This window comes from Xenopus laevis, chromosome 1S (genome assembly GCF_017654675.1).
Source record: "Xenopus laevis strain J_2021 chromosome 1S, Xenopus_laevis_v10.1, whole genome shotgun sequence".
In the NCBI taxonomy this organism is placed as follows: domain Eukaryota; kingdom Metazoa; phylum Chordata; class Amphibia; order Anura; family Pipidae; genus Xenopus; species Xenopus laevis.
The window spans coordinates 178,132,759-178,155,273 of record NC_054372.1 but is presented as its reverse complement, the minus strand read 5'-3'; the positions used below and the strand labels follow the sequence as shown (position 1 = coordinate 178,155,273).

At 40.6% G+C, this 22,515-nt stretch overlaps 1 protein-coding gene across 2 annotated transcripts; it reads right to left on the bottom strand.

The window, feature by feature from the left end:
• Positions 1 to 3,018: 3,018 nt before the first annotated feature.
• Positions 3,019 to 20,485, bottom strand: elovl7.S (ELOVL fatty acid elongase 7 S homeolog). 2 transcript variants are annotated; one of them, NM_001091737.1, is given in 8 exon segments: positions 3,019 to 3,905; positions 4,462 to 4,598; positions 5,824 to 5,929; positions 6,460 to 6,516; positions 7,166 to 7,246; positions 8,116 to 8,306; positions 12,669 to 12,750; positions 20,413 to 20,485. In NM_001091737.1, coding segments are annotated over 7 exon segments (906 nt in total). In that variant the 5' UTR covers positions 12,733 to 12,750; positions 20,413 to 20,485; the 3' UTR covers positions 3,019 to 3,635.
• Between the last annotated feature and the right edge of the window lie 2,030 nt (positions 20,486 to 22,515).

Here is a 22,515-nt window from a genome sequence, read left to right as displayed (position 1 = left end):
GAGCCCAAAATTTAACCCTTTTGATGTCATTGCACACGCCATGTTTGGAGGAGAAATGGCACTGCACAACACCACAAAAACATACCAACACTGAAGTTTAGAGGTGTGGGGCTGTTTTCCAGCATATGGTACTGGCAGGCTTCTTATAATTGAAGGAAGGATGAATGGAGAAATGTACAGGGACATTCTTAAAAAGAATCCGTTGCCATCTACCAGGATGCTGAAGATGAAACGAGGGTGGACATTTCAGCAAGACAATGATCCCTAATACACAGCCAAGGAAACTCATTGGTTTCAGAGAAAAAAAAAAAGATGCTAGAATGGCACAGTCAATCACCCAACTTGAATCTAATTGAATATCTATAGAAAGAACTGAAGATCAGAGTTCAAAGTATTTTTCCTAAACCATTTAAAAACATCTTTCATGCATTTCTTTAAATAACAACGAAATGTATAAGTGAGTACATAAACACTGTAGCGAGTTGTAGGCTTGCAGCACATAATAAAGGTCTGTTGTGGTTACAACACAATACCCATTCTGACACCCTAGTGCTGGTCACAAGATCAGTTAATGGTTAATGATTTATGGGCTTATTGTGTGATCTCAATATGGTATTGCTCACCCATCTGCCTAGAGATGCGGAAGTTAACTTTCAAATTAACCCTTTACTCCAGTTAAAAAGGTGAAGAAAGCCCAAACTAAATATAAGCATCACAAACAAAATAAAAAAAAAAGACCGTCCAGTTAACACTGGCCAATCTGCAATGTACCATTATTATCTTATTATTACTCTTCTAATGGCCTTGAGATGACCATAGATATACAGGTAAAATAGCTGAGCACTTGTGGTACATGTATGCTGTCACAACAACCCCAGCTAAGATCTACAGTATATACTATAGATATCGGTAAATTCATCAATCAGGCAGGTCTGAAAACGTATTTGCTGTTGCTCCATGTTGGAGCAACATGGAGCAGCCTATGATTAAGTGTTTGGAACAGGCTGTTTGACACAATAAACTTTTTCACTTTTGAACATCTGCCTGGTGGAAGTTTTTGCCCTTGAGTGCCTGCTTCCATTCGAGATTTCGGTTTATCCGCCCCTTGTGCTGAGGGCCCAGGGCGGTGCACCTGGGCCACTTCTTTGATGTGGTGAGTAACCATTGTACTATTAAGAGACCCTACAATATAGAAGTTGCTCCATGTTGGCCAGAGCATGGTGAATTGGCAGATGAGAAAGATATGAGCAATCCCAGCTTTACTTCACATCCTGCCCTTTTGATCGTTCTGGCGATCGTCTCACATGAGCAGAACAAGAGAGATAGGTGGCCATACTGTGTAGGAACAGTTTGGCTCGTCAGATTTTGTAAGCATGCCATCGGGGCACAGGGGTACAGTTCTGGTCTTTCCCAATTAGCTGGGCCCCCTTGACAGCAAACAAGCTGAACCCAAATTGCGATGTCCCGAAAACCTGAAGTCCCGAAAACCTGAAGTCCCAAAGACCCAAAGTCCCGAAGCCACGAAAGGCGCCAAAGGAAACAAGGAAGAAGGACCCGAGCACCACTAAACATGAAATGTGTTTAAAGAGGTGGTTCACCTTATAACTTTTAGTATGTTATAGAATGACCAATTCTAAGCAACTTTTTAATTGATCTGAATTAAGTTCTGTCTTCTTGAAGCAAGAGAAGCATGGTGTCTGTGTGCAGTTTCTCCTCTGTCTAAAAGAAAGCTGCAGGCTCACGTGAGATTGAGCTACCGGTTATCTCTTAAACGAGGCATGTCCAAAGTCAGGCCCGGGGCCAATTGCGGCCCATTTTGAAATTTACACTGGCCCTCAGCCTCCGTCATGAAATTAATAATAATACGGCCCCCCAGCACAGTACAATCAGGAATCCCGTAGCCATAGCAGTAATATTTGGGCACATTAGTGAAATGATCTGCCACTTGGTCTTTGCCAACACCTTCAGCACACAGGCAGCAGTATAGAACAAGTAGCAGATCATTTCACTAATGTGCCCAAATATTACTGCTATGGCTACGGGATTCCTGATTGTACTGTGCTGGAGGGCCGTATTATTATTAATTTCATGCACGTAGTGATGCGCCGCTCTCGCATATTTCTTTAGGGCTGAAGGTGCAATAGACGTAATGACGTGCCAATACAGTGAAATAAAGTAGTATGTTAGAGCAGCGCGTCATTACGTGCCAGTACGTGTCTATTACTAACACCTTCAGCACACAGGCAGCAGTATAGACCAAGTGGCAGATCATTTCACTAATGTACCCAAATATTATTGCTGCGGCTATGCGATGCCTTGTTTAAATGAGTTAAATGATGTTAATGGTTGAAAGAATGTCAGGCTGAATGGTCGGCCCAAACATTTTTCACCTCGCTAATTCTGGCCCTCATTACAAAAAGTTTGGACACCCCTGTCTTAAGCAGAATGTTAATTTGCCTTTTTCTTCTGACTCTTTCCAACTTTCAAATGGGAGGTCACTGACCCCCATCTGTAAGGCTACATGTTTATTGTTATTGCTTCTTTTTATTACTTGTCTTTCTAGTCAGGCTCTCTCATATTCAAATTCCAGTCTCTTATACAAATCACAGAATAGTTGCTATGATAATTTGGACCCTAGCAACCAGATTGCTGAAATTGCAAACGGAACAGCTGCTAAATAACTCAAAAACTACAAGTAATAGATAATTGCAAATATTCTCAGCATACAGTATCACTCTCTACATCATACTAAAAGTTAACTCAAAGGTGTACAATCCCTTTAATAGGACTTGCCTGGCAAGTAGTATGGTTAATTTGGAAAGATGGATTGAAATTCATTAGTAACTGACGCGTACACATGAATGGACACTAATCTCCTGAACTGTAAACTAAATGGATCTTGCATGTATGACCTGCCACCCTCTAGATGATGGGGGGTTGTGGAAGCTGGTTGCCCTGGTTTCTATTACTTGGTCAAGAAATATTTTAACAAAATAAATTAAACTGCAACAAACAAAATAGGCAAAAGGTTTTCATTTTATTTTGGCTCAACGGGTACAAAACTGCAGGAGTGTAGCCTTTCTACAGCAAATGTTGCAGATGCTTTTACAAAATATCTTGTGTCTTTAGTCCAGTTTATTGTTGTTCAACTTCATTCATGACACCAACAAAACATTTTGGGGGAATGTGATAAAAGGCACAAATGCGAGTCTTGGATTAGTAACTCATAACGACTAATCAGCTGGTAATAAAGAAAGCAAAGATCTGATTGACTGCTATGGTTTAAATATTTTGCTCCTTTTATTACATTGTCTCAATAACATATTGACTGTCATGGTGCTCAAAGTAATGGTACTTTTCATGCACACCCATTTGTTTATAAATACGCACGCTTGGGAGCTTTATGGGTAACAAACATTGGTCTCTAATGTTAAATATATGTACATTTGTTGAACAACTCCCCACAGGTCCATGTTCTCTACAGCATATAAACCCCAATAACTTAGTGTAAAAATACAGGGTTCTGACTTATTTGGAAAAAGATATGTACAGTAGACTTCTAAACAGAGTACGCTTGATTATCAAGTAATACCATTGTCTGATACGGCTAGAGATTGCTTAGCTTATTCTTGAGGTCAATTGTTTTTGCTCTTCAGCAAACCATTTTTATGGTTTTTGTTTTTGCAATGAGCGTTTTCTTGGTTGTTGTTCTTGCAGTCGCCATTTTGGATGACTTTCGGCAGCCTCTGTCCTTTGATGTAAGCATGGAACCAAAAGTTAAGGAACAAGATTAAGAAGACAAACCCGTACGACCAAATGACATACAAGAAGACGGGATACTGGTACGGGCAGTTTTCCATGAAGAAGAACTGGCCAATGTGAAAAGTGACCATCAAGAACTGGGTCTGCATGGGAGGAAGAGAGAAAAAAACCATAGGTAATTATATTTTAAGGAACAGCATAAGAATCATCACAAATAAACTCAGAAGAGCAACTGAGAATTCCATTGGACTGGGTAAACCCAACAGTGAATGATACTGTTGACTTCTACACTGAGCAAGCATGTCTAGGAGACCTTAAGTTCCTAAGTGGTTTTACATTAGAATCAAGTAAAAGTTCTATATTTCTGGGTGCTGGATAAGGTGCACACAAGCCATTTGATAAGCCATGCATCTTTTTACTGAGGGATTTTATTAAGGATGAGGTACAGCCACTACACCAGACACTTCAGGTTGAGCTTTAATATGTTACAACCATCACAGGGTTCATGAAGGGCTTAAGTAGAGGGGATATATAGCTCTGACACACAGAATGCACTGCCCGGCTCTCTGCAAACCAGCTTTAACACAACACCACCACTTCAAGGGATGTAAAAATAAAGCAACCCCCCCCAAACAGGGTAGTTTGCGAAAGAGTTTTTACTTTCACACAAAGTATAGAACAGTAAGAAGTATCCCATACCAGTTGGATAGACGTCATGTACTTTTTCCACCATAGGTACTTCTGGTAGGCAGGCCCCAAGGCTGACAGGCCATAGTAGCTGTACATGATAACATGAACCACACAGTTCACCAATGCATGGAATGTGCCCAAACCACCTGAACAAGAAAATGCTGATTAGATATGCGTAGCGGGGGGATGGGAAGAAATATCAAAAGTGCAAACACTACCAAAGTGTTACTGTATGAAATAGGAAACAAAAATCCTGGCAATTGCTCTACTTTTATTTATTTTTTTAGATCTCATTGTTATTAGCAGTTTTTACACTGCTAATTTCACAAATCTGTAACCGGAGAACCAGCTGTTTGGTCTCGGCATGGCCAGGCAGAATGGCAAAAAACAGGATTTACTGATGCAGAAAGCATCTCTTGTAGGGATGCACTGAATCCACTTTTTTGGATTCTGCCGAACCCCCAAACCCTTTGCGAAAGATCGGCCGAATACCGAACCCTAATTTGCATATGCAAATTAGGGGTGGGAAGGGGAAACTTTTTTACTTGCTTGTTTTGTGACAAAAAATCACGTGATTTCCCTCCCCACCCCTAATTTACATATGCAAATTAGGATTCGGTTCGGCCAGGCAGAAGGATTCGGCCGAATCCGAATCCAGCTGAAAAAGGCCGAATCCCGAACCAATCCTGGATTCGGTGCATCCCTAATCTCGACACCAGTTTTGCAGATCAATATTACAGGAATGAAAGCAGTGAGCAGCAGAAGGTCCAGAGACACTTCCTGCTTCAGTAAATCAAGATTGACATTCCTTTATTATATATATTTCTCACTGCACAGTGGACGACATTGACCTTAGTTAATTCCTAAAAAAGGTGGGAGCTGATGTATATTCCCATTGAGGTCTGATGCTATAAACTTGGAAACGCTGTAGTCAAAGTAGCTGGAAATATTTACTTGCTTTTAATGCCTTTTACTATGCAAGAGGTGCTCACTTTGTTGCATTTAATTACATAGGATTATATTTTAATTACATAGGGATAAGTTGCTTATGAAGGCTGTGGTTGGGTTATAAAAAGAGATTTATGGCCTTTAAATGGTCCTAAGTAGGTGAGCCAGGAGGTTGAGCTGGCTGTACTACTGAAAGACTAGAAAGTCAGGTCCTAGGGATGATGTGGGCATGTGTACAAATTAAAACTGTTGTGTTCAGCTTCCTGCTCTTTAGATTCTGAGAACTGTCTTTAATAAAGCAGATGAGGGTCTACAGTCTGGACATTAGCTTTAGACAATGGCTTAATTGCATTATTCTGGTGTTGTAAATAATTATTGCAAAGTCGACAATAATATTTAAAAATAAAAAATCCTGGCCATTACCTGCAGCAAACTTGACTCCAAACCACCACGTCCAGGGCATGATGGAGTGGTGATAGACGTGCAAGAATGTAATCTGGCTGTTCTTCTTACGCAATACAAAGAAAACCTGGAAATACAAGTAAAGCTTTGCTATATCTGAGTTTGAAACAATATCTGTATATTGTAAAATCAACACCATTTAAATCATCATAGGAATGTACCCTTTTCCAAATAAAGGGGGAAGGAAGTGGTTTTCTACCCAAAACATATCAATTTGAGACGCCATAAAGATTCTAGAATGCACTACTCCTAATGCCCCTGCCCTCTAGGGCGGACATAGTAACACATAACAGTAGGGGATTTTTATCCAGAGATAGCCCTCGAATTGATAGCACCACCTCCTACAGCCTTCACCAGTTATTTTGCAGAGCAAAGACTGGATAATCTGGTTGGTCATCTTTTGGCCATATTTGAATTTTAAAGGGAGGAAGGTATTTGCACATTCCACTGGAAACTAGCAGGTTTCACTTGTCCATCAAGTTCAGTCTTTTTATCCATTTGTTCTTTTCAATCTCAACTGCTGTGCTACTATGTCCGTCACTTAAAATAGAATTTGTAAAAAAAAAAACAGCATTTGTGCAATCCAAGAATACTTACAGTGTCTAATAATTCAATGAACTTTGAAAAGTAGAAGAGCCAGCAGGTCCAAGCCATCTACAAGAAAAAAAAAATAGATAGATAGATATGCATTACAGGGGGCAGCAGACAAGATTCCCCAAATTGATTGGCTCAAACTCTGTAGCCAGTCCCAAAGTTAATTTTAAGGATAAATCTCCTTAGTCATTGGATACAGTCTGCTACCTTAAGTTAAAGTTGGGCATATTACATGAAGGGTTTCCTAATGTGGCCAAACAAATTTTCGTCCGATATTCGGTGCGTGTATGGTGGAAAAAGAGCCGACCGATATTGGCTTGGATATCGGTCGGCTCGTCGATCGGGCTGGACGGAAAATTCAGAATCAGGTGCCTTTGAAGGGACCCAAACATTGGCCATTGTTAGTGCTGAATCGTCAGATACAGGTAGAATTCTATTGTTTCTTTCCGTATATATACCTGTATATCTTTTCCAAGAAAGATCGGAATTGTTACGTCTATGGCCACCTCTAGGCTCCTAACTGTTCTAGAGGTATTCCTTATTCGTTAAATAGTACTTGGGACCTCATGACATTATATGTGTTTAAATTAAACAGAGGAAAGTCTGTGCCAAATACCAGTTTGTTATCACACCAGCAGTTCCTCGTGTTTGTACAGTCGGGTGACCTCATGCACATTATCACAGTTCTAACTCACTTAAACGTACTTACCCGTAACGCCTGAGGTGACCGAGAGTAGTCGACAATGTCACATCTAAAGGAATATCCAGTTGCCCAGCCAGACATGAGAAACTTAGGAAAGAAAAGAAATACATAACACAAAGTTTATACAATTAGATATAACTAGTACTCTTGGATATTGTAAACAGCTGATCGGTCTACACTCAGCTTAGAGCTCAAAAATTATTTCTCAACACGGGCTCCCATGTTTTCTCACCATAATCATTCACATGTGACATCATCCGATAAAAATAAAGGGAAGGGAGGTCCCATATTTCCAAATAAAATCAAAAGGCATTTTGATCATTGCCACTTTACATCACGATCACTTCCTTTTGACAGCAATGGAAAGTAACACATGGAAGGTCTCCAATGCCCCCCAAAAAAGCAATACAGTGTACTTCATCTACCAAAACCCTAAGAGTATGAGCTGAGAATAAAAGAAACATATCCTTTAAGGATGCACCAAACCCTACTCATCTGGTTTCAGGCAAATCCCATATCTTCCTTAACAGATCTGGTCAAATACTGAACCGAATATGAACCCTTGTCACAGGCATAAAATGATGGCAAGATTTTTTGGCATTTTATAGGGTTTGGATTTCTTGATTTCAGCTAAATCCAAATCCTGCTGAAAAAAGCCCAGATTTGTCTGAATCCTGAACCAAATTCTGGATTTGTTGCATCCCTAATATAAATTTAATTATATTAACAGAATTTTAATTTAATTTTAAAGTTCATCATGCCATTGTATTTCTTTATCCCATAAGGAAAAAAACAACCAATCTGTTTATATTGCAAAAAAAAAAAAAAAAAAAAGTCTATTATCTACAAAGCAATTATTAGGAGTTGCCTGGTGCCTTATAAATGCCATGAAGGGCAGAGCCTTTTGTTTGCTCAAAATAGATCTAAAACATGCACCAGAACCAGTGCATACTCACCTCATAGCACATGTACACAGAGAACAGAACCATGAACAAGTTGTAACAAGCCATGATCTCCTTCAGAGCAAACGGCTTCCTGTTCTCCATGATCTTTGGGCCCAGTGACGTGACAAAGTAGATATAAGCGCCGATGATGATGGTTTGTAGGATAGGAGAGGACATGAGGGGCCAGTCTTCAACCCTAGGATCTGTCAAGTACAAAATTTCATTTAAGAACATTTGCTGGTAGATCAGAGCCAACTGGAGGCCCACAGGCATTCTGTATAAGGCATCATTTTTTTAACACAAGCGCAATTAATATCCTGTAAGATATTTTCATAAACGTTGCTTAATTTTAATTGTGCCACATGACTTACTGAAAGTTGCTTATTGCATTATAAATGTACACCTTTTTCTTGAAATAAAGATATTAGAAGTCACCATCTAGCCTGCAGCCTTGTGCTTTTATAGTGCTGTCCTTGATTTGCAAGAAGAGTGCCCATGCACCAGAAGCTCTTTCCACTTTCTCCTTTATTATGAAGAATTACCGTGGGAGAAGTATGAAAATGTATTCGCACTTTTCCCATCAAGAAGTGGGAGAAATAATGATTTCCTTCCTCGCCCTCTATCCTTCCAAAGCTCTCATTCATACAGTCATTACAGATAAATATTTGAATACTCAGACAATGGATTCCCAAGAAGACGGACACTAGATCAATCCCACAACTTGGAAAACATAGCTCTCATGGAGCAAAAATGGCACACGGAGTGGTTCATACGGATTCCTCATCTTGCGTTTTAAATGCAGACAGAAGAAAGTGGATCTACAGTCATCCGCTCCTGTGTGTCGGCTTGCGTAGAGCTACATTGAATGGATTTTGGATCCTCTTCATTCACACGGAGCATGCAAAGTCGAAGCTTCTCCCGGACCTAGCTTCAACTGTGCACCCTCCTGCAGGTTTCATTTCATTGGAGGGAATGAAGAGGATCCAAATGGACAGAAGACTGCTTCTGTGAACTCCACTTTGCACTTTTGCATGTGGAGTAGATAGACAAGTAGGAACATGGTTGAATGGAATATATAATGTAGAGATATAGCAGGGAGGGAGACCATTTGAGGGAGGCTGCGTCATTCTCCTTTAAAATATCTAGAGAATAAAATAGCTTTCCTTTAAAAAGGGAACATTATCCAAATAATTAAAAAAATACTGTACATAAAAAGTAAATTGTAAATGTAATTTCTATCAAAATCAGTATGTCTGTCCCTTACTATTTCTTGCCATGACTACTCATACCATTAAAACAATGCAGCAGCAGTCAGCTCTTCTCCAGCCAAGACTTCAGTTCCCAGAATGCCTTGCACACTTCTGCAATTCTCCTTCTTTTATGGGTCTGTTAATCACACAAGTATGCAAGGCATTCTGGGAACTGGAGATGAGCTGACTAGGGATGGGCGAATTTTTTCGCCGCAGAAATGACGCCCATAGACTTTTATAGCATCTCGTGTGCGATAATTTTTTTGGCGCCCATAGACTTTAATGGGCGTCGGCGACATTTTGCCGGCGGCGAATTTTTGGCAAAATGAAACGGGTCAAATTCGCCCATCCCCAGAGCTGACTTCTACATCATCCATAGTTCATATTGTCAGAAGAGTCTCGGTTCCCAAGAACAGCACGAGGGAGAGTGGAAGAAGGCAGGGATATTGCTTTCAATATCAATTCGATTTACAAATACATAGAAAATTATTGAACATTTTAAATTACACTATATTTAATTCCTTTTTATCATTATGCTTTTTTACCCAGTTATTGCAACTTATGGTGGGGTCCCCCTTTAAGTAGCCATAACTGACCCCGTTAATCTCCCTGGTAAGACAATATAATGGGGCCTTGTGTACAACAAGTTTTTTAATGATTTTCATTGTGCCCTGGGACACCAGCCATAATCATAAACTGTAGGTGTTAACAGAGTTTGTAATTATTAACTCATTATATTACACATAAATGGAATCAGATGATAGCACAGAACCTTTTTTCGTGTGGAACATTTAACTGACCCCGTTAATCTCCCTGGTAAGACAATATAATGGGGCCTTGTGTACAACAAGTTTTTTAATGATTTTCATTGTGCCCTGGGACACCAGCCATAATCATAAACTGTAGGTGTTAACAGAGTTTGTAATTATTAACTCATTATATTACACATAAATGGAATCAGATGATAGCACAGAACCTTTTTTCGTGTGGAACATTTAAGTCAAAACTCATTCTGTTTCAATGCATTAACTGCAATAGGTCTATGAGGGTTTTCATTCATCTTGGTCATGGGATAAGTAGTAAAAGTAAATCTAGAGCAACTAAACTTGCGCAGTAATCATTGAAGATTGTAAAATACTCATTTGAGCAGCTTCTTCAGTTCAACTGACTGCTAGCGTCAGACTGGGGCCAATCAGGGCTGCCCCTTAGAGACCCCCATCCCCCTGCCGGTGCCACAACCCCACACTGCCCCATCTCCCCCAGTGTGTACCTTGTTCATTCTTTTTGCAGCGCTATCAGGGGGTGAGAGGGGAGGTCAGGCAGCAGCGCCCAGGGCTTCAGCAGGAGTAGGTCTGGGAAAGTTGGGCCCACAACGGCCAGGGCCCACCAGGTTTTTTCCTGTGTGTCCTGTTGGCCTAGTCAAAGGAATTGTTCAGTATAAAAATAAAAACTGGGTAAATGGATAAGCAATGCAAAATAAAAAAAAAATTCTAATATAGTTAGTTAGCCAAAAATGTAATGTATAAAGGCTGAGAGTGACTGGATGTCTAACATAATAGCCAGAACACTACTTCCTACTTTTCAGCTCTCTTGGTTTCCACTGGTTGGTTACCAGGCAGTACCAATCCGTGACTTGAGGGGGGCACATGGGACATAACTGTTGCGTTGGAATCCGAGCTGAATGCCGAGGATCAATTGCAAACTCACTGAAAAGTTATGTCCCATGTGGCCCCTCTTAAATTCGCTGACTAACTCAGAGTTAGAGAGCTGAAAAGCAGGAAGTAGTGTTCTGTTCGACATTACATTTTTGGATAACTATATTAGAAGCATTTTTTATTTTGCACAGTCTATTTACCCAGGTTTTATTTTTACACTGAACTGTTCCTTTAACTGCTTTGTCCATAGCAGACTATCAGCAGTGGCACAGTTCTTTTGTGGCAAGTGGCTATGTGCAAAGCAGGTGAAAAGGGGTACTGCAAGTAATATATATGTGAAAGGGATTTTTTTAGCTGCAATAACTTTTAAAATAGCAGGACATAGAAGTCAATCTCCAATGAACTTCTGTAAACCCTATTACTTCCCCATGATAGGAACAGAACACTAGAAAGTATAGAGGACCCAGTAGGGGTGGGGTGCTAACATGGAAAGATCTGCTTCACACATCAGAAGTTTGTGGGGGAGGGCCCTGTGTAAGTTTGCTGGTATTAATCTTTGTCAGACACAGCAAGTCTCCATGCATTATTAAACTACAATTTCCATCACCCAAAGCCACAGTTTGGCTGTTACCTATTCAATACCGAATAATGGCCTACAGTCCCCTCACACACTCAAAACAAGCACAGCTTCTAGTTACTATAAGTAGAAATAAATTAGTATTGAAGACTGAAGGGGTTTCCGGTGGTATTCTCTCTGCAGACTCACCTTTATGTTAACTTTTAGTAGGTTATAGAATAGACTACTATTCCTAGCAACATTGCAATTGATCTTCATATTTTATATTTTTTTTTATTATTTGCCTTCTTTTGCCTCATTCCAGCTTTCAAATGGGAGGCTACAATTTTATTTTTATTCATATTATCATCTTCCTATTCAGTCCCTCTCCTATTCATAATTCAGTCTTATTTAAACCATTGACTGGTTGCTAGGGTTAATACGACCTGCTGAAAAACCAAACTGGAAAGCTGCTCAACAGAAAGCTAAATAACCGAAAAACTACAAAAAATAAAAATGAAGACCAATTTCAGATTGTCTCAAAGTATCAGTGCCTGCTCCACACTAAAAGTTAATATAAAGGTGAACAACCCCTTTAAAACAATTTCCAGCGTCCCGCCTCCAACCAAAGCCTGTTAGAGGGTACTTGAAGCTGGAATTCAATAATATCTGGAAGGTTTCTTATTGTCCTGCACTGGTTTAATCTATGGAAGGCAAACACTAAGGGGCTGGTTTATTAAACTGCCACTTTAAGGTCAGGCTTTATGGTGCCAAAAACCAGAAAAACTTGCAGGGAAAAAAAATAGTGACTTATTCCAAATACAAAAATAATCCAGCTAAAACCTTTCCAAATCACATAGAAGTCAATGGGAGATGTCCTTTTTACAACTAGAAGATCATTATTTGACTTTTTAGAGGTTTTTGATTCGGGCTTTTGTGCGACAACAAAAAACAGTTGTAGTTATTGTGTGACAAGTTTAAAAAGTTGAGATTTTTTTTTACTTTTCCCATTCATGCTCTAAAATGTGTGTTGATAAGTAAGGCCTCCACATAAACCAGATGGATTTCATGCAGATCCAAGAAAATATTTAGTTTACAACTTACCAGCATCTTTAATCCATTCATCATACAGAAGCACTGCTCTTGAGGTGAGTTCCTTGAAGGCCATGCCGACTGCCGTCTGGATCTGCAAAACCACAAAAATAGTTGTTGTATTTGTGTGTTATCTCTACAACTAACAACCAATTAACAACAATAACCCAGCACAGTCCCTCAGAACTTTCTAGGTACAGTAAAAAGTTTGCCCTGTAGAGCTCACAACTGTGACTGTGAGATAGAAGGTATAGTAGGGAGAGATGGTGCCTATAGTAACAGTGGGTAATAGTCTCTGGGAAGGGAGTGTGACTGTGGGATAGCAGGTATAGTAGGGAGAGATGGTGCCTATAGTAACAGTGGGATAATAGTCTCTGGGAAGGGAGTGTGACTGTGGGATAGCAGGTATAGTAGGGAGAGATGGTGTCTATAGTAACAGTGGATAATAGTCTCTGGGAAGGGAGTGTGACTGTGGGATAGCAGGTATAGTAGGGAGAGATGGTGCCTATAGTAACAGTGGGATAATAGTCTCTGGGAAGGGAGTGTGACTGTGGGATAGCAGGTATAGTAGGGAGAGATGGTGTCTATAGTAACAGTGGATAATAGTCTCTGGGAAGGGAGTGTGACTGTGGGATAGCAGGTATAGTAGGGAGAGATGGTGCCTATAGTAACAGTGGGATAATAGTCTCTGGGAAGGGAGTGTGACTGTGGGATAGCAGGTATAGTAGGGAGAGATGGTGCCTATAGTAACAGCGGATAATAGTCTCTGGGAAGGGAGTATGGCTGTGGGATAGCAGGTATAGTAGAGAGAGATGGTGCCTATAGTAACAGTGGGTAATAGTCTCTGGGAAGGGACTGTGAGCAGGGAAGGAACCCACAGGTAGGTACTAAAACACCAAGCTGAAACGTAGGACCATTATTAGGGTTATAATGTAGACATTTAAAAAAAACGGGAATCAATATGCACCCACATTTATAATTTACTCTGACTACATTATAAACTTCAATAAGAAATAACCATGCATATTTTGAACAGTTTGTAACTGCAATGACAACACTACCAGTGTGAATAAGCCCCTAATAAACTTATATGATCTACATCCTTCAAAAGTGACTCCTTTAGATCTCTGATACTGCCCGATTGCATACATTAGCACACTCGCATACACATCTTTTGCACCATGCCCCTATCTAATCATTACTGTCGTTACAGCAAGCCCAAGATCTCTGCCATGTCTCCCCAGGCTTCAGTAACACTCATTCCTGTGAAATCTGGCAGCACCTGATAATCCAGTCAGAACAGGAACCAGGAGTACTTTATATGAAACAAGTTTGGGTATCCATGGATACTGTCCCACCAGACCAGTTACTGACTCTACATACCTCCCTACATTTTGGAAATAAAAAGAGAGACAAAAAACACATAATTTTTTTTTTACTATGCCCATTTTTGTGGCCACACCCCCTAATTACCATGTTCATTTTACAAAATTTGTCAGTTTATGAAAGTTTGAACATATTTCAATGTTTTTTTTCAGTTATTACAGTTTTGCTAATGAAGGTGAATTGCCCTTTAAACTGTAAGTCTAACTTCTCCCAAAATAACTTATCTTATATTGTTACAAATACTTATTTGCTTATCTCAAAATTGTTACAAAAGTATCTTATCTACTGCTGTGGCTGTTTTGGGCTCTCTGCCAAATAAGTTAGAAACATTGTATCTTTTTCTTAGCTGTTCAGTGCAGAGAAAATCTGGACTTTCCAGTACAAACGAGGGACTGCGGGTTGAGCTGTCAAAAGGGGGACAGTCCCTCTAAAAACTGGACAGTTGGGAGATATGACTCTAGGGTGCAGGGAGTAGTCAGTTTAACAGAGAATAGGGCACAACTCACTTTAACCCAACCCAGGTTCTTTCCAGTCTACAGAGAAGGATTTTTACTATTGTGGAACACAGTGAGTGCCTCGTATTTGAGTGCTCTTGATGTAGTACATCCTAAAGTGGAAATCAAAGGTGGGAGTGGGGGGGTGGATCTGAAATCTTTAAAGTAACTTTTATTATGATGTAGAGAGCAATATTCTAAAACAATTTGCAATTTTGTTTTCATGTTTCATTATTTGTGGTTTTTGAGTTATTTAGCAGCTCTCCAGATTGCAATTTCAGCAGTCTGGTTGCTATGGTCCAAATTACCCTAACAACCATGCATTAATTTAAATAAGGGACTGGAATATTAATAGGAGAAGGTCAATAGAAAGAATAATAAGAAAAAGTAGCCACAACAATAAATGACCCCTATTTGAAAGCTGGAAAGAATAAGACAATTAGAAAACTATTAAAAAATAGTGAACACCAATTGAAAAGTTGCTTAAAACTGGCCATTCTAGAACATACTAAAAGTCACCTCAAAGATGAACCACCCCTTTAATGGAAATATTATAGAAATGGCGGGCCTCCAGCCTGGACAAACAGAATGGAGTGTAGTCTATAAAGCCAAGCCCAGTAGTGTTGTCCTAGGATAGCTCTGATCAAGGACATCAACTCTGATTTTGGGTTACTGGCTCTATTATTTGAAGATACTTAAAGACAATAACATATGAGATCAAGGTTAATGTCATACACAAAGCCAGGGGAAATCATAGCCAGGTGGGATCTCAACAGAAGATGTTGGACAGGCATGTCCTAGGTGTTTGCTTGCACAATGTCAAACTCTACTTTCTCCTGAATGCAACAAGCTCCATGTCTTTCTAACCTCAAAAGTGTTAACCCAAGTCTCATGGCACATAGGTCACGTGGATTCCATTCAAGTAAATGACAGGCTGTACATGTTGGGCTGAACACCACTGGGAAAAACCAAGCACAGGTATGGGATCAGTTACCTGGAAACATGTTATCCAGGCAGCTCCGAATTACAGAAAGGCCATCTCCCATAGACTATTTTATCCAAATAATCCAGATTTTTAAAAAGGATTTCCTTTTCTTTGTTATGATAAGACAGTAGCTTGTACATGATACCAAGCAATATATAATTAATCCTTATTGGAAGCAAAACCAGACTATTGGGTTTATTTAATGTTTTCATGATTCTCTAGTAGACCGGAGGTATGAAGATCCAAATTACAGAAATTTCCATTATCCGGAAAGCCCCAGTTCCCAAGTGTTCTGGATAACAGGTCCTATACCTTTATTTTGTATCCGACATGGCATTTTTAGACCCACCACCCCACCATTGGATTTCCACTTTAGGATATACTACATCAGGAGAACTCCTATATGAGGCATCCAGATTGTTCCACACTGATATAGGACATCGGATACAGTTCCACTACCCTGATATCAGCTTGACAAAAGGAATCCGTGCATTCCAGAGTGCAAGCCATGCTGGTTTATCCTACAGAATGTCACCATTCCACATTCTTATGCACACAACTAGATACAGGAGGGTCCTGACATGACAATGAAGAAACATACAGGACAGAAGTATCTGTGCTAGATGCACAAACAACAAAAAATAAATCCTGCTGAAAAAGGCAGAATCCTGGCCAAATCCTGGAGTGGGTGCATCCCTAATTTGGCATTCCACTGATTTATTTGACACTACAGTACCACTACAGTCAACTAGTGCTGCTTCATTCTCTCCAGCACACAACCCACAAATTCACACCCAATCAGCACCTTTTAACCAACACCCTGGTTACCAGGTCTGTCACCTTCATAGGCAGATCTATCAGAACTACAGGCAGATCTATCAGAACTACAGGCAGATCTATCAGAACTACAGGCAGATCTATCAGAACTACAGGCAGATCTATCAGAACTACAGGCAGATCTATCAGAACTACAGGCAGATCTACAGTATCAGAACTACAGGCAGATCTATCAGAACTACAGGCAGATCTACAGTATCAGAACTACAGGCAGAACTATCAGAGAACAAGGAAACAAAGAAAAAGAGAGGGCAATATTTAAGGAGCACATACAGGTGCCCATGCCAGTAAGAATAGAACTTGCCAGACCAGTTCCACAGCCCCAACTTCTTTCCCTATTATTTCTGGTGACAGTGAAGCTCTCCTGTACACAGAGCACATTTAGCATGCAGCCTGGCTGGAATCCAATACAATAAAAGTGCAACCAGTTAGAATTTCAAATGACATTTATGGGCAGAAAACAGTGGTTGCCTTTTTCACGGGAGAGAGAAATCCCAAGAGAAACAAAAAGCAGAAATCCAGCACTGGAGAGGGCTTGTGCCTATTATTTCACTTGTATATTCAAGCACTGTGTGTGCCAACTGCTGGTCATGACTACTTAGGTGCATGTGGCACAACGTGCTGCCCTTGGGCTAGGGACCTTGTATCTGGGCCTGGCTGTAAGTAGAGGCATCCCTGTCTGTTGTCTCTATAGGCATCTGATGCTGAGCTGGCTGATTCACATTCAAATGAATGGCATGGACGTGAATGGGGTTTAAGAGTGATCCAGACCTGTATAGAGCATACCACGTTCCTGGGAGTTTTTAAAACATAAAGTGGTCCCTATAGAGTGTAATGGAGCCAACTGTAACCCAGGTAACCAATCAGCAGTTGGCTTCCATTGGTGTGACCCACACAGACTAAAGAAAGCAAATAATGAATTGGTCGCTGGTGGTTACGGCACTGAAACAAAGTTGCACCTATGTTTGCAATTCCCCTGCCCCACAGTAGCCGCTCTAACTGCTTAACCTTTTGCACATCAGGGATCAGCTACATGTAAACAAGTGCACAGCACTGAGCCAACCCGGTAACATAGAATCTACACCGGCAGCAAGATGCTCTTTTTTTTTTTAAAACAGGTGCAATTTACATCATTTTTCATGATATTAGCAGTTTTACACCACTATAATCATGACATTGTAACAAGATCAACCCTCTGCTGTTCTGTCCGCTAATTCATTAAAGCAACAAAACGTGGGGCAATAATAAATGTTACTTTCAGGCATATTGTCCCCACCCACAGTGCTACTAGTGAGAGCAGCAACAAAACATTTAAAAAAGAAAAAAAAAAAAATAATAAATCGCCTTATTGCCCTTAGGTGAGAATCTCCATTTATACATATTTTCTCATTTTTGTTTTTAAATAGAAAGATAGGGTACAGATCATCACATGCAGAGCACACAGTTGCCATCTACATATAGTGCCATATATATGTGAAAGCTGCCCTGTCTTACCGATTCCGGTGTAGAATGCAGACGCAGAATTTTTTTTTTTTTACACACTTAATATTATACTTCCCTGTACCCTAAATGTACAGACATGCAACATAGCTGGTTAGTAGCACTGCTGCATGGAATCCAGTGTAGTATGCAGCTTACTTTTAACTAAATAATAGCTTATAATCTACTTATGCGGCGATTCTGTTTTCTGTTTAATATCTGCACCAATACTCCAAGTGTAATCAGCAGCCCTAATCCTCAGAGTATTACATTCACATTCTTCAAGCCAGTTTGGGATAAATCTGTGCTACAAGTTGGCTGCATGGGAAGGCTCAGCTGCTGATAAGGCCTGGGATAGGCTATTTTGCTGCCATTACAGTTACAAGTGAAAGTCTTGTCCATGCAGCACGTCACAAGACTAATATGCAGCTAATATATCAACATTTATTGGATTATTATTGATAATAACTTTTAAAACCAATACAAGGGTATATTTTCTTGAATGCCTGAACCAACTTGAACTCCTAAGGGATGCACCTGGCACTCCTTGTGGGTATTGCTGCCCATTTAAATGTTTCCTGTTCTGTTTCATTACAGGAGACTCCCCTGCCCAGCCCAAGAGCTGACAAACCAGCTTCTTAGCAAATTATCATATCTTGTAATCAGGACCAACAAAAAAGAACCAGACGTGCTCTCCTAGTTATGCCTTGAAGGTCAGTTAAGGTGAAATTTAGAGTATAATTGTATTATTTGCCCTAACTATGAATAGTAGTGAATAGTGATGGGTGAATTTCTGGCGTTTCGCTTTGCCGAAAAACTCGCAAAACGGCGAAAATTTGCAAAACAGCACCAACGTCTCGTTTTTTACTCTGGCAACCGTTTTTGACGCCAGCGTCCGTTTTTTGGTGAAAATGCACCGGCTTCCTTTTTTTTTTACGCTGCCGAATTTCCATGGCGGTTTCGCAAATTTATTTGCTGGTGGCAAATTGCAGGAATTCACCGCGAATTTGCGCCTGGCGAATAAATTCGCCCATCACTAGTAGTGATTTTATATATTCATAATCTATGAATTTAAAGGGTTGGTTCACCTTTAAGGTAACTTTTAGCATGCAAGTATTTAGAATGGCTAATTCTAAGCAACTTTTCAATTGGTTTTCATTATAGTTTTATAGTTATTTGCTTTTTTTCTTCTGACTCTTTGCAGCTTTCAAATGGGCGTCGCTGACTCTTCTAAAAAGCAAATGCTACAAATATAGTTGTTGTTACTTTTTAGTATCACTCTCTCTCCAGGCCCCTCCTATTATTCCTGTCTCTTATTCAAATCAATGCATGGTTGCTAGGGTAATTTGCACCCTAGCAACCAGATGGCCAAAATTGCAAACTGGAGAGCTGCTGAATAAAAAGCTAAATAACTCAAAAACCACAAATAATAAAAAATGAAAACCAACTGCAAATTGTCTCAGAATATCACTCTCTGCATCATACGAAAAGTTCTCAAAGGTGAACAACCCCTTTAAAGGACAAGTAACATCAATTTTTTTTTAAAATTCATTAGTATAGAACAAAACAAAAAAAAAAAACACGAAGACAAATGAAATGTTTAAATTGCTAAGTCTTTATTAAGAAACAACCTACCAAAACTCTACTTACGCTCCTCTTCAGAAAAGGCGACAGGGCAATCATCCATCATGCGGAGCTTAATTTGCATCCCTGGCTATCTCCTATAAGGAAAGCAGGGAGGAGAAATCGAGCGCCACACAATGGATCGCCTTTTCTGAAGAGGAGCGCAAGCAAGTCAAGTGGAGTTTCGGTAAGTTATTTCTTAATAAAGACTTAGCGATTTAAAAGTTTCATTTGTCTTTGTGTTTTTTTTCCCATTCTATACTGATGAATTTACTGGTCCTTTAAAGGGGTGGTTCCCCTTTAAGTTAAATTTTAGTATGTTATAGAATGGCCAATTCCAAGAAACTTTTCAATTGGTCTTCATTTTTTTAAATAGTTTTAATTATTTGCCTTGTCCTTCGGACTCTTTTCATCTTTCAAATGGGGGGGGGTCGCTGACCTAAAAAAAAATCAAATGCTCTGTAAGGCTACAAATGTATAGTTATTGCTACTTTTTATGACTCATCTTTCTATTCAGGCCTCTCCTATTCATATTCCAGTCTCTTATTCAAATTAATGCATGGTTGCTAAGGTAATCTGGACCCCAGCAACCAGATTGCTGAAATTGCAAACTGGAGAGCTGCTGAATAAAAAGCTAAAGAACTCAAAACACCACAAATAATAAAAAAATGAATTGAGTAAAGGATTTTGTGAAGCTAAACAAAACTGTCTGTCCTATCCAGGACTCATTGAAGGCATTTCCCACCAATCTGACTTTCACATCAGTGAACTCCCCCGGCTAAATACAAATCTGTCCGAGAATAATCTGCAGCAAATTGTACAATCTGAGCTACACCTGCCCGACCCGATCATCACCCAACTCTCAACTGCATCATCCCCAGTGGGATTATAATATCCATTCCCTTTCCACTATAAGAAGGAATCACAAAGGGTAAAAAGAACATTCACTCACCTGCCCGTGGCCTCCAAACAGCGCAGCTCACTCCCAGGGAAGGAAAGGCTGGAGGTGCTCGTGATGACTGCACATAGGCTGAGGGGAGGAGCCTGAGCGTCCCCTCCCTCGGAATTCATCACTGAGGGGTGTGGCTCCTGCACCTGGGGCTGGAGGAGAGCTGAGTACCTGTCGGGCAATGAGACGTTTATTGTGACTGTTGTACTGCAGCTCCCAGTGTTGTATTAGCTGCTGAAACTGTAGTAAAGTTTTGAGAGTTATAGTTTGCCAGAAAGACAGAACCTTACCTTTTACTTATATCTGGTAATCAATTGGTTTTTTTTTGCACAGTGTGGTATGTTTAGTATCTGGAAAGGCTACTTTATACCTGCTATCCCACAGCCACAGTCCCTTCCCAGAGACTATTATCCACTGTTACTACAGGCACCATCTCTCCCTACTATACCTGCTATCCCACAGTCACACTCCCTTCCCAGAGACTATTATCCCACTGTTACTATAGGCACCATCTCTCCCTACTATACCTGCTATCCCACAGCCACAGTCCCTTCCCAGAGACTATTATCCACTGTTACTACAGGCACCATCTCTCCCTACTATACCTGCTATCCCACAGTCACACTCCCTTCCCAGAGACTATTATCCCACTGTTACTATAGGCACCATCTCTCCCTACTATACGTGCTATCCCACAGTCACACTCCCTTCCCAGAGACTATTATCCCACTGTTACTATAGGCACCATCTCTCCCTACTATACCTGCTATCCCACAGCCACACTCCCTTCCCAGAGACTATTATCCTAAAGTTACTATAGGCACCATCTCTCCCTACTATACCTGCTATCCCACAGCCACACTCCCTTCCCAGAGACTATTATCCTAAAGTTACTATAGGCACCATCTCTCCCTACTATACCTGCTAGCCCACAGTCACACTCCCTTCCCAGAGACTATTATCCTAAAGTTACTATAGGCACCATCTCTCCCTACTATACCCGCTGTCCCACAGCCACACTAGTTCCCAGAGACTATTATCCCACTGTTACTATAGGCACCATCTCTCCCTACTATACCTGCTATCCCACAGTCACACTCCCTTCCCAGAGACTATTATCCTAAAGTTACTATAGGCACCATCTCTCCCTACTATACCTGCTGTCCCACAGCCACACTAGTTCCCAGAGACTATTATCCCACTGTTACTATAGGCTCCATCTCTCCCTACTATACCTCCTATCCCACAGTCACAGTCCCTTCCCAGAGACTATTATCCCACTGTTACTATAGACACCATCTCTCCCTACTATACCTGCTATCCCACAGTCACACTCCCTTCCCAAAGATTATTATATCCACTGTTACTATAGGCACCATCTCTCCCTACTATACCTGCTATCCCACAGTCACACGCCCTTCCCATAGACTATTATCCCACTGTTACTATAGGCACCATCTCTCCCTACTATACCTGCTATCCCACAGTCACCCTCCCTTCCCAGAGACTATTATCCCACTGTTACTATAAGCACCATCTCTCCCTACTATACCTGAAATCCCACAGTCACACTCCCTTCCCAGAGACTATTATCCCACTGTTACTATAGGCACCATCTCTCCCTACTATACCTGCTACCCCACAGTCACACTCCCTTCCCAGAGACTATTATCCACTGTTACTATAGGCACCATCTCTCCCTACTATACCTGCTATCCCACAGTCACAGTTCCTTCCCAGAGACTATTATCCCACTGCTACTATAGGCACCATCTCTCCCTACTATACCTGCTATCCCACAGTCACACGCCCTTCCCATAGACTATTATCCCACTGTTACTATAGGCACCATCTCTCCCTACTATACCTGCTATCCCACAGTCACACTCCCTTCCCAGAGACTATTATCCCACTGTTACTATAGGCACCATCTCTCCCTACTATACCTGCTATCCCACAGTCACACTCCCTTCCCAGAGACTATTATCCCACTGTTATTATAGGCACCATCTCTCCCTACTATACCTGCTATCCCACAGTCACACTCCCTTCCCAGAGACTATTATCCCACTGTTACTATAGGCACCATCTCTCCCTACTATACCT

Excerpts from the sequence above, each read along its gene's own strand:
- elovl7.S (XM_018240973.2), bottom strand. The coding sequence starts at position 12,732 with ATGGCCTTCAAGGAACTCACCTCAAGAGCAGTGCTTCTGTATGATGAA. Across the intron at positions 6,517-7,165 it reads GGTCACCTCAGGCGTTACGG|ATGGCTTGGACCTGCTGGCT; the intron begins GTAAGTACGTTT and ends TTTTTCTTGTAG. Across the intron at positions 3,906-4,461 it reads ACATGACGTCTATCCAACTG|ACCCAGTTCTTGATGGTCAC; the intron begins GTATGGGATACT and ends CCTCCCATGCAG.